Here is a 15,108-nt window from a genome sequence, read left to right on the forward strand (position 1 = left end):
AAAAAAGAAAAAGTTCTATTAAAATGTTATAAAATTTAAAAGGAGAGTGGGCATAACTCACTATGTCTGTGTGTTGGTCTGCCTCTATTTTTTCAAACTGCATCTCAAATGAGATGAAGTTTGCAGGGTGGTGCAAGGTGGGGTTCAAATTATTGCATTTTTTGTGAACCGTTGTTTTGTATATATAGAAAAGCAGGTAAAAGTAATTGCTAAACTGTCAAAATTTTTAAAAATTGGAACTTGGAAGGTGTAAGTCGACTTAAAAGCTCTTCTATTGATGTGCAAATATACATTTATATATTAAAGTCCATTCATTTTTAACTATTATGCATCTAATGACAGCTCAAATGGTAATGTTGGAACGCTAAATGTTTTGGTTTTAATTCTAGCTGATGGCACCCAAGTAATTTTTCTGTTTTTGACATCATTACTATATATTGAGTACAATATAATAGAGAATTGGATCTATAATAAAAAATTTGCATAAATTAGAATATCATTTTACGACTGGGCAACATTGGGCACCCTGCTAGTGAATTATTAAATTGCTGCATACAAATGTAAGTTTCCAGTTGTTGAAAAGCTTACTTTATCAGAAAAAATAAAATAATATTTTTTTTAAAAAAGTGAACAAGGTCTATTCGACGTTATCAGAATATTGCTTAAAACTGTCACTTAATAATTCACGAGCCACAATGGGATTAAGGGTTAGGATTATCCCTATTTACGTGCCTCCCTACAAGAGTAGAGTTAAATACATGGCTGATTTTTAATGTGGGGAAAATACAGTTCCTCAATAAGGGACACAACAGATTGAAAATAAAATTGCCTCAGTATAGAAGGATTTTTGCTTCTGATTGAACACAGAAAAATGAAATGTATTAGAACATATATTACACTTTGCTCCTAGCTAAAAGGCCAAAGACAATGTGTGTGTGCATGTGTGTGCGATATAAAAACATATCTTAAACTTTTGCAAAATGATATCATTTGAAAGTTTTTTGTTTTTTTTTATCGGTTGCCATGGTATCAGCTTTTTCCTGGAGGCTTATCCATCATAGCATGAGGACCTAATTGTAAAATATTACTTGACCGTTTTGCTAATAAGATCTGGTGTCGTTTGAAAAACGTTATCACACTTGGGGATCGCATCAGTAAGAGTTTCTTCTCTGACAAAACCTCATCCAAAAGACTGGGACGTAAACTTGACTCGGCAGAGACGTCACCTGACTCTAAGCCTTTCAAGGGTGACGGTGTGGCTGCTGCATCCAGAGGCTGTGGGGTAAGTATTTGTCCATCTTTAGGACAGACATCTTTCAGCACATCTGTTTTATTATTTGAGTGAGTTTTAACCGTTAACTTACGATTGGTAGGAGGTTCATATGGTGTTTTTTTGTCGACTGCTGAATTAGTGGTGCCACCTTTGGTAACCGCATGTTTACATTTCATCCTTTTGGGTTGATTGCCGGTGTAATTGGTGCCACAAGAACTGGTTGCAGCTGTAGAAGGAGGACCAACAGAAGCCGTCATTGGATGTGTGGAGGAAGCAGTTACAGCAGCTGAAGAACTACCAGCATTTCTGTTGGCACCTTGTCCAATGGAATGGTTTCTTGGTTTTCTTGTTTTGACACTTTCTTCGTCACTGTCGACAAAGTCAAAATGCTGTAATGTCTGTGTACGATCAGGATCCAGTTTTACTTTGACTGGCTGTGCTCCTGGGTCAGGTTTTTCTACTCCCATAATTCCTGTTTGGGAGGGACGGGGACGCAAAAATCGGTATTAATCACACGGGTAACAAGCATCCAGATGAATTTCTGTAAAAGAAATTTGTTTTATAAATATAATATGCATAGAGAAACAGAAGTGGGTTTAAAATCTAATAAATATCAGTGCTCTGATAGCAGAACAGAATCAAATTAAAATAGTAATGCCCACCAACCATAAAAACGTTTTGGATATTTCAAGATCAGTTCTATTAAAACAGTCATATTTTAAAAACAAAAATACTTCAAGTCCTCAAAATACCATTATTTTGTTCAGAAATGGATTTTCACATGCTTTAATAAATAATAATCTATAGTTTGAAAAGTTTTTAGGAAAGTTAATGATAAAATGAAAAAAACATTATACAACGGTCATTTTATGTCAGATATTTTGTTTACCCCACAATGCTTAGAAGCTCAGTACCAATCCCCTAAGAGAAATTTTGTCATACAATCAGAAAAACATAAATCTCACTTATTCATGAGGTAGAAAATAAACTAGCCCATTAGTTTTATTTGTTGTCTTAAAAATAAAAATTCAACATAACGGGTTTTGAACATTTTTTCTAAATATTTTTCGTACCCCAAATACAAAGTAAATGAATGTTTTTATTATGTTTATACATTAAAATGATAATTTTATGTCGATTTCTCTTTTAGTGCCATTGGTTTTTAGGACAGTGCTTGTATTATTTGGATTCTTCAGTCTACTGTTCTTGTCTTTCGTTTTATTCATACAACATCTGGATTGATGTAACCTCCGATCTTCTTCAGGTGTATCTTGTCGAACTCAGCATGCTTATTGTATCGTGCTATTTTTTTTAATAGCATTTTCAAGTTAAATTCAAGTTCTACGTATTTTTTTTTTTTAAATTACATTTTTAGGTGAAAGTACAGAATTGTTACAAAACACTCCCCTCCCCATATTAAGAATGGGTTTCTAAATGTTATTTCAGCATCGTACAATAAATGTATAAGTACCAAACTTTCCGTCAAAATACAAATACTGGGAAGTATTTTGTTTTATTTTCAAATTTTGAGCTGTTCTCGAGACCCCAAAAGTGACAGCCTCATGTCTGCCATCTTATCGTTTTAACTTAACTACTTCTGTTCCATAAACTTAAACGCCATTATAGCTGATTTTATAAAGAAAATAATCCATTGGAAAAATATTAATATCTCCGTAACTATTAATTTGCGACGGATATAGTTTTCCGATTCTTTTTTAGCAGACCGAATTCTACAAAAACATTTTTATCTACTAGTTTAAGTTCACGCTTTTTCTTAAATAATACCCATTTTTCAAGAAGTCATAAGCTTCGAAAGACAGTAAGTCTAAATATTCCAGTGTTTACCACAAATTTTTAATGGCGATTTTTAACACTGCTAGAACACGACCGTTTTTGTTTTAATAATTATTTTATTCTAAATAACTATAATCTCCGACCAAAACGAATATCCAGCTAAAAAAAACAAAAATAAAATAATCCGAAAAGCGCAAAGTTCAAGCCAAAATAAAAAAAAAAAAACAAGGGCACACACGCCAAAATTCTTTCCTTTCCGGATTAATGAACGCTCCTTAGAACGTGTTGTGTACAACATCGGAGCCGATGCGTATTTCGCTATGGGGGTCTCACTCGTGTATGTCAGCCAAAAATTGTCCTGTCGACTATCTTAACAGGCACTAAAATTCACCAGCCACCTTTTTCCCCATTGCACCACGTGCTCAAGATCAGAAGAAAGAGAATCAAAGATCTTTCTTACTTCAGTCTATTGTAAAACAAGGAACATTGTCCGCAATATATTTGTTATGTGATCATTTTTTTTTTTTTCTTGTGTTTGTGTATTGGTTGAAATTATGGGTTTGTATTACTATACATAGATTTGAAAAAGTTGTCGAAAAAAAACCCAAATATATAACAAATAAATGTTATCAAAGGCAAGATAAGTTACATTTCTACCTAACTGGATAATTTTTTAGTGTTTTTATTGAATGTAAAATGTTTAGGGTTTGTATTACTGTACACATAGATTCGAAAACGTTGTCAAAAAACAAATATATAACAAATAAATGTTATCAAAAGCAAGGTAAGTTACTTTTCTACATAACTGGATATGTTTTTAGTGTTTTTATTTAATGTAACATGTTTATTCAGCTCAAAGAATAGTGTTTACCGAGGTATTGGAAAATTTTAAATGGCGCCCAACTCTCTCTTTCACACGGTAAGTTTGGGAAAAGGAGTTAAAAATTTAAAAAATATGCCAAATACTGTTAAAACCCCACCGAATATATGTCAGCCTATGTTACGATAACATATATTAAGCGAGTTTATAACAGTATTTCGTCTAGTTTTTTATTTATAACTCCTTTACCCATACTTACCGTGTCCGAACGCCATTTTAAATTTTCCAATACATCAGTAAACACTTTATAGCTGCATAAACATGTTATATTAAATAAAAACACTGAATAAACATGTTACATTAAATAAAAACACTTGAAAATTATCCAGTTAGGGAGAAAAGTAACTTATCTTGCTTTTGATAACATTTATTTGTTATATATTTGTTTTTTGACAACTTTTTCGAATCTATGTGTACAGTAATACAAACCCAATGTTTATTCGGCTTGAAAAAATAGTGTTTACCGATATATTTGAAAAATACGGGTTTGTATTACTGTATACATAGATTCGAAAAAGTTGTCAAAAAACAAATATATAACAAATAAATGTTATCAAAGGCAAGATAAGTTACTTTTCTACCAAACTGGATATATTTTTTGTGTTTTTATTCAATGTAACTTATTTATTCAGCTCGAAAAACATGCAGTGTTTACCGATGTATTGGACAATTCAAAATGGCGGCCGACTCTCTCTTAAACACGGTAAGTTCGAGAAAAGGTGTTATAAATAATAAACTAGACAAAATACTATTAAAAAACACCGAATATATGTCAACCTATGTCACGGTAATATATATTGAGCGAATTTCTAACAGTATTTTGTCTAGTTTATTATTTATAACACCTTTTCCCGAACTTACCGTGTTTAAGAGAGAGTCGGCCGCCATTTTGAATTGTCCAATACATCGGTAAACACTACATGTTTTTCGAGCTGAATAAACATGTTACATTGAATAAAAACACAAAAAATATATCCAGTTTGGTAGAAAAGTAACTTATCTTGCCTTTGATAACATTTATTTGTTATATATTTGTTTTTTGACAACTTTTTCGAATCTATGTGTACAGTAATACAAACCCACAAAATACTGTTAAAAACCCTACGAATATATTTCAGCCTACGTCACGGTAACATATAGAGTCTCTAACAGTATTTTGTATAGTTTTTTAGTTTTAACTAATTTTCCCAAACTGAACCTGTTCAACAACACAGTCCGCCGCCATTTGTATTTTTCAAATACATCGGTGAACACTGTGATTTTCGAGCCGAATAAACATTTTACATTAAATAAAAACACTAAAAGATTAGCCAGTTAGGTAGAAAAGTAACTTATCTTGCCTTTGATAACATTTATTTGTTATATATATATATATATTTTTTTTTTTTTTTTTTGACAACTTTTTCGCCTTTATGTGTATAGTAATACAAACCAAAGTAACTTATGCCTTTGGTAACATTTATTATTACATATTTGTATTTTTTACACGCATTGGGGGGGGGGGGCATTCTCGTACAGATCCTCAAAAAAAAAAAAAATAGCGCGGTAAAATAAGTGCATAAGCACCGATAAAAGAAATATATATTACAAGGTGGTCACCACCACTTATCAAGGCCCGGAAGCCACTCAGGGATAAAGGTTATTGTAAGTACAGTACGTTAGTGTGGAGATTTAATAAAGTGTTTACTTAAGGGTGCGGTTCATCAGGAATTTGTTTACGTTGGACTTGAAGACATCCAGGTTGTAGTCAGGTGGGAAGCAGGCAGACGGAACACAGGCGTGCAATTCTAAGAAAGAAGCAAGCTTTGTTCATGGAATCTACGTTTTGATTTAGGCATAGATACACACACACACACACACACACACACACATATACATATATATTTCCTTTCTTACCTTTAGCTTAACGATTGTTTAAGCTGTCGCAACGAGGGTTTTCTTCTCTGACATTGGTTTCACTTGAACCTGTTCGCTTTCCAAAAATGAATCCAAATCGTAGATAACTTTTAACAAGAGAGAACAGCTGGGGCATTTAGCAACATCTTCACCGTTTTGCAATTCTTCCAGAGTTATTTCGAATCTATCACCGCAAGGACAAGGAAAATGATAAACCTCCGCCTCTTCGTCAAACTCCATATCTTCTATTTCGACTTCATCGTGGAACACAGACATGGTAAAACGAAATGGTGAACGAAAACCATTAAAAAAAAAAAAAAACTTTCTGTAAAAGGAAAACAATTTTGTTATATCTTATTTTTCCAGACCATGTAAGAATATAATATTTAATTAACAATTAATTCCGTTAAAATAATTAAAAAAAATAGTTTAAATATATAAAGGTTTTAAACGGAATCACTCGGGTAGAGAAATAGATATATATAAAATACGAAAATAACTTATATGAAAGTCAACATGTGAGGTAAGAAAGCGGAAGTGACGTTACCAGCAATACTACGGATGACCAAAAGTGCCAATATTTGATTTATATATTTTATTTCGCCAAACATGTTTAACAAAACAATTAGGCACAAGGCCAATTAAAAAGTGGTGAGAGGGGGGGGGGTTCGTCATCCTTATCACGGTATCTATGATGTGTTTGTTAATCCTAGTTAGAGTTCTCACTCATCATAATACCACAAACATATCAGGGGTCGTCCCACTTAAGATTTCCAAATCAACTAGTTTTTTAAATCTTATTATTATTATTATTATTATTATTATTATTATTATTATTAAATCTGTCTATATATATCTATAAAAGTGAGAATGTGTGTGTGAGAGAGTACACTTCTCAACTTATATGTTCAACCAATTTTTGTTCTACAGACTTGAAATTTGGTATATAGGGTATTCAGACATGTGGGAAATTTATTAATATGTTTTTATCCGGGGGAAAAAGGGATGTTAAGGGGTCAAAATGGTAATATTTGTGCATGGAAGCCCACAGGATTTTCATCTGTTTCACGACTGTGCATGCATAGTCGTGAATGTTGGAATTTTTTTGTGCATCCCTCCCCCTGTTTACTTTTATTATATTTTTTTTCTAGTTCTTATATTTGATTTTTTGTATTTCGTATCTTCTATGATTCTTAGTTTCGTATATTTTGGGTTTGTACGAAACTCCCTTTAATTTGAAGAAAAGGGAAATGCTAGCTCCTCGATGACGTCATGAGTCCAGTGCAAAATTCGCCTTCTTTTGAAATTCCAGCGACGAGGATATTGGATGTTATTTCATTGCCCGGTGCTCAAAATGGAATTTTGACGAGCCTCCTTCAAAGAAGAAAACCCAGCAAGAATACCCCGAACATGCGACGAGGCATGCTTCTGAAGACTATTTACGGGGATACGGTCTGCACGTATTTGGAAGGAGTGTAATTTTTAAAAAAAAGACCTTATTTTATATGGCTACAGTCTGCACGTAATTGGAAGGAGTATAATGATTTAAAAGGACTTTAAATTGAGATAAAAAAGAAAAAGGCACGTGCCTGACTGGCTTTCAATTTGTGAGTACATTCCTAAAATTTATTACATATGAGAGAGAGATTAGGAATTACCTTTTGAATTATGTTGTATTCATTCATGGATACAACATCTTCATTATAAGAACCAGCGTTATTTTTTTCATTATATATGTTACCTTGGCGTTCTTTGAATTTAATGCTCGCAAAGGGAAAAATTTGCAACCAATTTTATTGTAAATAAAATCTCTTCTTCGTTTTGGAACAAGACCTTTATATTTTATTCTTTACCCCCCCCCTTTTTTATTTCATGCTTTTATTTTTTTTTTTTTAGGCTAGTTACTCTCGTGTCAAATTTATCTGAAAGAGGATAAATTTCCGACATGAAATATGACAGCCTCCTTATGTTAAGCATGAGTTGCTATGTTAAGCTGGTGTAATGGTTATCATACTTGACTCGCTGTCTTTAGGTTTTGGTTTCGATCTCAGCTCTAATATTTTTTTTACTCACAAGAAGTTAACTGCTTAGAAAAAATAACATAATATTTACATGCACATGTCTCAGTTTCTTTCCGTTTTTTTATTTATTTCATTTTTTTAAAGGAATTTAATGTTACATTTAATACTGGTACATCTTTTAGTATATATATAAAAGTGAGAATGTGTGTGTGTGTGTGTGTGTGTGTGTGTGTGTGTGTGTGTGTGAGTGTGTGTGTGTGAGGACACTTCTCAACCTATACGTGGTGGTGAGGGGTGGGGGTTTATCGTCATCCTTATCACGGTACCTATGATTTGTCTATGCTAGACCTAGCTAGAGTCCTCACTCACCATAATACCACAAACACATCAGGGGTCGTCCCACTTAAGATTCCCAAATCAAATAGTTTTTAAATCTTTTTATTATTATTATTATTATTATTATTATTATTATTATTATTATTATTATTAAATCTGTCTATAGATATCTATAAAAGTGAGAATGTGTGTGTGTGAGAGAGGACACTTCTCAACCTATATACTCAACAAATTTTTGACCTACGGACTTGAAATTCAGTATATAGAGTATTCAGATATGTTAAAAAATTTTAATCCATTTTCAACTGGAAAAAAGGGCTGCTAAGGGGTCAAAATTAAAAAATTGATCTGTGGGAGGTCACCAAATTTTTTATCACAGTCGTGAAATATGACAGTTTCTTTATGTTAAGTATGAGTTAATTTGAAAATACCCTTTTGTAAGTTATGTCAAGCTGGTGTAATGGTTATCGTACTTGACTCACTGTCTTTAGGTTTTTGTTTTGATCTCAGCTCGAGTATTTTTTTTTGCTTAAAAACATAATACTTGCATGCACATGTCTAAGTTTCTTTTTTTTTCAGGAATTTAACATTATGTTTAATATCTATGGCTTTTCTGTTTATAATAAATAAAAATACTGCATTAATTAAAATATGCATATTATTTTATGACTGGGCAACGCTGGGTGTACATATACTAGAAGATGCACCCAGCGTTGCCAAGTCATAAAATATGCATATTTTAATTAATGCAGTATTTTTATTTTTAATTTCATTGCTGTCGCGTGGGGGAAAGTAAATAAACAAAATAGAAGTGTTAGTAAGGCCCCCCCCCAAATCTTTCTTGAGTGTTGGCATCTTGAAGGTTTCTGATTGGGAGAGGAGGGGTATTCACTCAGCAACACAGGGCTTACCTTAAAGGGTCTGGGGTCTAACAGAACCTGGAACCATCTACCTGGCTAATAGCAAAATTAAATGCCTCAGGCTCGAAGATCCTAATATTTTGGGGATGAACTGCTGAGTTACAGCCATGGTTGAAAGCTATATTACAAATGGCCAGAATATATGAACTATAGATATATGGTAGCACTGGCTTGTGATCACTCCAAAGAAGAGATGTTGGACTGCATTGAGAAATATATGGATATCAACTTAAACCCACATGGACTCAACTAGAAGCCAAGGTTAGCTGCCAATATAGCAACAAAGCCACTATATTAGAGACTATCAGGGATTTGTTTTGAATGAAGTTGAGAGAGGATGAGAATCTAAACTCCTTGTGTGAAAGGATTTGTACGCTAGTTAAGACCATAAAAACAAGGATTTTTTTACTCTTATTAACTCCAAACAAGGCATTTTTTTAAAAATTTATTTACATAGGAATCACCACTTATCAAAGCCCACTTTGACATCAGAGGCTACTATTTGGAACCATGTTTACATGGACACTATGTAGGGAGTTGAGTAGCAAGATGTGGCAACAATACTCCATGCATGGGCGAATGGTGGTTGTACAGATACTGTTAGGTGTAAGTAGATTTCTAGCATATTAGAGAGCGCCCACTTTCTTTGCAGCAAACTTGACAATGCCTTCAATGTGCAATGCATTTGTTCCGATTCATGTTGGTTGTGAATGGTATGCTGTTGAGCAAACAACTTTCTGGTTGTGTATTATTAGTCATGGCAATTGTTGGTAGAGAAGGTTTCTTGTAATTGTTAAAGGAAAGAAGCTTAGTCTTAACAGCATTAAATGTTAACATCCTGGCTTTCTAAATGCAGTTGACCAAGTACTTTATAGACATAGCTAGAAAGACCTAGACCCATTTAGAAGTAGTGTTTAAAACAGAGCAAGAGTCTCTTAGAAATGCTAGGTAAAATAGATACCGAAGGTTGGTTGAAGAGTGAGGAGGCCATGATAGGTGGAACACAACTGGAAAGAATGTCTACACCAAGTAAACTGGGAGCAGAAACCACCCAATAAAACACATTGGTTACGGGGTGGGGGGTAACTGTTGGAAACATGACTAGAGTGGGGGTCAGCATCCAAGAGATGGTTCAATTACAAGACTAAACTCCAGAGGGCCAGAAGGAGAGACATTTGGCCCAAGTAATGTATTGAAGTGAATTTATCGAACAACAGATGCCACTTTATTGAGTATTTTTGGACCTTACAAAGGTGTTTGACACCATAAACAGACAGGCCTTGTGGGTAATTCTTGGGAAAATTGAATGTCCTACTTTTGTCAAGATGTTTCAAGAACTCTACAGAAACATGAAGGCTCGTGTTGCATTTAACGGGCAATTATTTGGTGAATTTGCTGTTGTAGAACAGAGAGATATTCCGACTCCAACTCTAGTCTTTATTTACTTCACAATGCTTCTTGCATACGCATTTAAAGATTGCAATAAAGGTGTCTTTCTCCACTTTAGAATTACTGGATCCACAAAATATAATGGATTGTTTTTCAGCAGTATGTGATGCCTTTGGATTAACTATCAACATTAAGAAAATGAACGTGATGTTCACCATTGCACCTGGTGCTCCATACACTGAACTAATGTGATTGAAAGAAGGCTACATGTTGTAGACACATTTGACTGCTGGACAACACAGTATCACCACTTAAAGCAACTTGAGAAATTCCATCAGAAATGTTTCAGGCAAATTCTGAATATAAAGTGGTAGTCACTAACACCTGACACGGACATTCTCAAGAAAGCTGAGTGTTTGAGTATTGAATTGATGGTGATGAGAAACCAGTTGCACTGTGCAGGTCATATTGTTCAGATGGAGATTGTGAGGCTACCCAAACAGTTGTTTTACGGTGAACTTAAAACTGGGAAGCGCCCTCAGCATAGTCCAAAGAGGCACTTCAAGAATTGCATAAAAGATGATCTTATAGCCTTCAAGATTCTTGTTCAGAACTGGGAAACCCTAGAAAAATCCCAGCCCAAATGGAAAAGGTTACTTAGAGGTGGCTCTGAAGTTTTTAAAAGGGAAAGAATTGAATCATGCTGAGCTCAAGAAATCTTAGGAAAGGCAATGTGTCAGTTTTAACTAATACGTTGAACATTTGGAAATGTGAGGCTTGTAATCGGATGCTGCTCTTAAAAGCTGCTTACATTAACCACAAAAATATAGAGGAAGCAGAAAAAGTGGAGGCAGAAGTGAAACAAGCTTCAACAGACATTTTTATCTGCCATACATGTGGCAGACTGTGCAAGTCAAATGTTGGCTTGAAAAGTCACCTTTGGGCCCACTGACATGGTTTGGGTGTCACTGGCAATTTACCCAGTGAGGGTGGTGATGAGCATTAAGATGGCTAGCATCTGTTAAGATGAAGCAATTGCCATATATTTAACCGATAAACTCTTAAACTACTAATCACATAACACTAAAATTAACAAGAAATAGTAAGGATGGTTTATAATGAGTAAAATCTTTGTTTGGATGGATGAACAATGTGTACAGAAATATGTTAACAAGTTCAAATGCGAAATGGTCATTTCAACGTGCCGACATATTTTTATTACTTTTTGCATATGTGCAAATTAACTTGAAGTGCTTTAATTTTAAATCATTCTTATCTATCTGTCGATAGCTCAAATGGTAGGGAACGCAACTGGAGTGCTAAATGTTGTGGTTTTGATTCAAGCTTCAATTCATCCAAATCACATTTATTTTTCAACCAACACATTCCAGATGAAAACATTAACTTATGCATCATGGCGAAATTAGTAAAAAAATTCTAAAAATATTGCGAAAAATGATCTAGTAGAAAAAAAACAAATAAAAATAGAATTTATCGAATTATCGAGTTTTATCGTATGTTTTAATGTGGAACCAAATCAGTATGGAAAACAAGGGGCATAATCCTTGACTTAAATTGACAAACTAAGGGTCCGCCATTTTTAAACCAACGCATTTTAGGACGAATTGTGGCTATTTGTTGTTGTTGTTGTTGTTGTTGTTGTTAAAATACATCTAACACGTCTTCTATTGGATCATTTTTCGTAATTTTTGGAATGTATACCAATTTCGCCATGACATGTAAATACGTAATACTGCTTTCACCTGAAATGAGTTAGTTCAAAAAATCATCAATATAAACAAGCACATATTTATTATTATTATTATTATTATTATTATTATTATTATTATTGGCTCACATGGAGCTTTCACACAAGTTAACAAACGATCTGATTGGAGACCTGTGGTGTTCTCTAAAAGCTGAGTGACAACAAGTCTCCCCAGACGTCCAGCTCTCTCCTCCTCCTTCGATAGCATTTGCAAATAAATTTACATCATCACAACAGCCTCTTACCATTGATTTCTCGCTGGCAGTGGCCATTGGTTTATACTGGAATTTGAGTGGCACTAAGCCTCCCCAAGATTATTATTATTATTATTATTATTAATAATAATAATAATAATAATAATAATAATAATAATAATAATAATTTAAAAAAAAAAAAAAAAAGGAGGAATTCTGAACAAGGACTTTTTTTTATAGGGGTAACTCTGGACAAGCACCCAAAAGAAAAAGAAAATCGTATAAAAATCAGCTGCTGATTTAAAATGAATCATAATTATCTCCCCCTTTTCTGTGTAAGTTTATTGGGTGGCGGCGCTGTCATTTGACGTATAGAAATTGAACATGTTTGATTTTCACTTTCTGAATCGAGATTGTATTTCCAAGAAAAACAAGAATTAAAACAAAAGTATTTGAAACTTTTTTTATTCAACTAACAAGGTCTTTTATCGTTTCCGGTTGAAGTCCTTTCTTCCTACAACTGTATTACAGGTAAATATGAATAATAGAAAAAATACAAAAACGTCTCTTTCTAAAACATTTTTCGTTTCTTAAAAATTGTTGACTTATTCTCAATTCTTAAAAATTGACATTTTCACTTTATGAAAATGTTGGAATTCTCGACTTAATATTTCTCTTGTTAACAACCACGCCGAAGCCAGGTTACTCTAGATATAATATTTAGTTAGCTTGTCAAAAGTTAAGTCGTTCAGTTCTTTAAATTAAATGAATTCGGTTTCTTTTTTTTTGGTACTAGTTATTGATCCGTGCTGAAATAATGTTATTATTTAAAAAGCCATTCTTAACATGGGGAGGGTGTTTTGTACCTATTCTATACTTTAACCTTACAATTGAATAAAAAAAATACAAACAAAACTTTAATTAAATTTGGAAATACGATTTAAAAAAATAGCGCGGATCAGTAAGTGCACTAGCACACTTTTTTTTTGCGTTAATTTACGTCTGGTGAAAACAAAAACAATTCTAAGAAACCGCATTTTTTTTTTTTTAAATCCGGTCCTTATGCTGAGAAGGTACCGTGCTATTAATTTTTTTTTTTTTTTTAATAGTATTTTAAAGTTCAAGTTTTACTGTATCTTAATTAAATGGAATAAAATTGACTCGCTTCCGCAAAAAAAAAAAAAAAAAAAAAAAAAAAAAGGTATTATTATACAAACACCGTGACAGGGTTAGGGTTAATTCGCTGTCACGGTGTTTGTATAATAATACCAAAAAAAAAGTTCATCTTAAAGTTGATTTTTAAGAACAAAAACAGGGTTTGTATTACTGTACACATAGATTCGAAAAAGTTGTCAAAAAACAAATATAGAACAAATAAATGTTATCAAATGCAAGATAAGTTACTTTTCTACCTAACTGGATATAATTCACGTGTTTTTATTCAGTGTAACATGTTTATTCAGCTCGAAAAACATGCAATGTTTACCGATGTATTGGAAAATTCAAAATGGCAGCCGACTGTCTCTCGGAGAGGGTACGTTTGGGAAAAGGTATTATAAATAATAAACTAGACAAAATACTGTTAGAAAACAACCGAATACATGTCAACTTATGTCACGGTAACATATATTGAGCGAATTTCTAACAGTATTTTGTCTAGTTTATTATTTATAATACCTTTTCCCAAACGTACCCTCTCCGAGAGACAGTCGGCTGCCATTTTGAATTTTCCAATACATCGGTAAACATTGCATGTTTTTCGAGCTGAATAAACATGTTACACTGAATAAAAACACGTGAATTGTATCCAGTTAGGTAGAAAAGTAACTTATCTTGCCTTTGATAACATTTATTTGTTCTATATTTGTTTTTTGACAACTTTTTCGAATCTGTGTACAGTAATACAAACCCCAAAAACAGAGCCGAAGTTGAAAAATGAAACTAAATAGTTTTCTTTCTAGAATAATAATTTTAAGGTCTGTTGGGGTTGGGAGTCTCAAAACTCGGTGGGGTGGGTTGAAAAATACTGATTAAATACTGACAGAAATCCCAATAAATTTAATAAAATCCACAGAATAAATGTACTGATATTTATTCGACAGATTTCTGTCAGTAGTTTAATTTTTTCGACTTACATTTCTTTTGTAATTTTATTCAGGTTCGAATAAAAAAAGAAACCACCATATGAACTGAAAATAAATTAAAAAAATTTAGATGAAAAAAAAAAAATTCGTTTCATTTTCCATTTCCGGTTCGGCATTTTGATTTCTTAAATCAACTTGGAAGCAGACTTTCGTTCGCGGTGAATCCCCACGGAAGTAAGCTATTAGTCAATTTTACCATAAATTGTTAGTTGAACGTTACAAAACACCCTCCTTTCTCCATGTTAAGAATGGGTTTCTAAATAACGTTATTTCAGCACGTTACCTTACCCATATTTTATTTCAATATAAAGTGAAATAAAATTTAAACTTTTTTCTTTTTTTTTTAAATAAGGAAGCAACAACATTCAGATGCTTCTTCGCGTCTCAAATTCTTTTTTTCAAATACGTCATTGTATAACGGTATGTGGTTTTAAAATTTAATTTCAGATGTCGTAACAAGTAAAAATATCAAGAAAAATCTAATTTAGTGTTG

General features: G+C 33.1%; 2 protein-coding genes across 5 annotated transcripts in view; one reads left to right on the forward strand and one right to left on the reverse strand.

Moving 5' to 3' along the window:
• Positions 1-132: 132 nt before the first annotated feature.
• Positions 133-5,982, reverse strand: LOC145277999 (uncharacterized). The gene is made up of 2 exons (XM_080130172.1): positions 5,844-5,982; positions 133-1,814 (listed from the first exon to the last, which is right to left on the reverse strand). The coding sequence occupies exon 2, from the start codon at positions 1,738-1,740 to the stop codon at positions 1,030-1,032; it is 711 nt and encodes a 236-aa protein (XP_079986298.1). The 5' UTR covers positions 1,741-1,814; positions 5,844-5,982; the 3' UTR covers positions 133-1,029.
• Positions 5,983-5,986: 4 nt separating this feature from the next.
• The window catches only part of LOC145277985 (double-stranded RNA-specific adenosine deaminase-like), a 42,621-nt gene continuing 33,499 nt past the window's right edge, over positions 5,987-15,108 (forward strand). The window contains exon 1 of one of the 4 annotated variants that reach the window (XM_080130148.1): positions 5,987-6,120. The gene's annotated coding sequence lies outside the window, so the exon portion shown is untranslated. Of the gene's footprint in view, positions 6,121-12,783; positions 13,003-14,721; positions 14,790-15,108 lie in introns of those variants that run through there. The other 3 variants (XM_080130130.1, XM_080130138.1, XM_080130159.1) reach the window with 3 other exon arrangements.

The sequence above is a fragment of the Euprymna scolopes genome, chromosome 1, assembly GCF_053919585.1.
Source record: "Euprymna scolopes isolate OS-2025 chromosome 1, ASM5391958v1, whole genome shotgun sequence".
In the NCBI taxonomy this organism is placed as follows: domain Eukaryota; kingdom Metazoa; phylum Mollusca; class Cephalopoda; order Sepiida; family Sepiolidae; genus Euprymna; species Euprymna scolopes.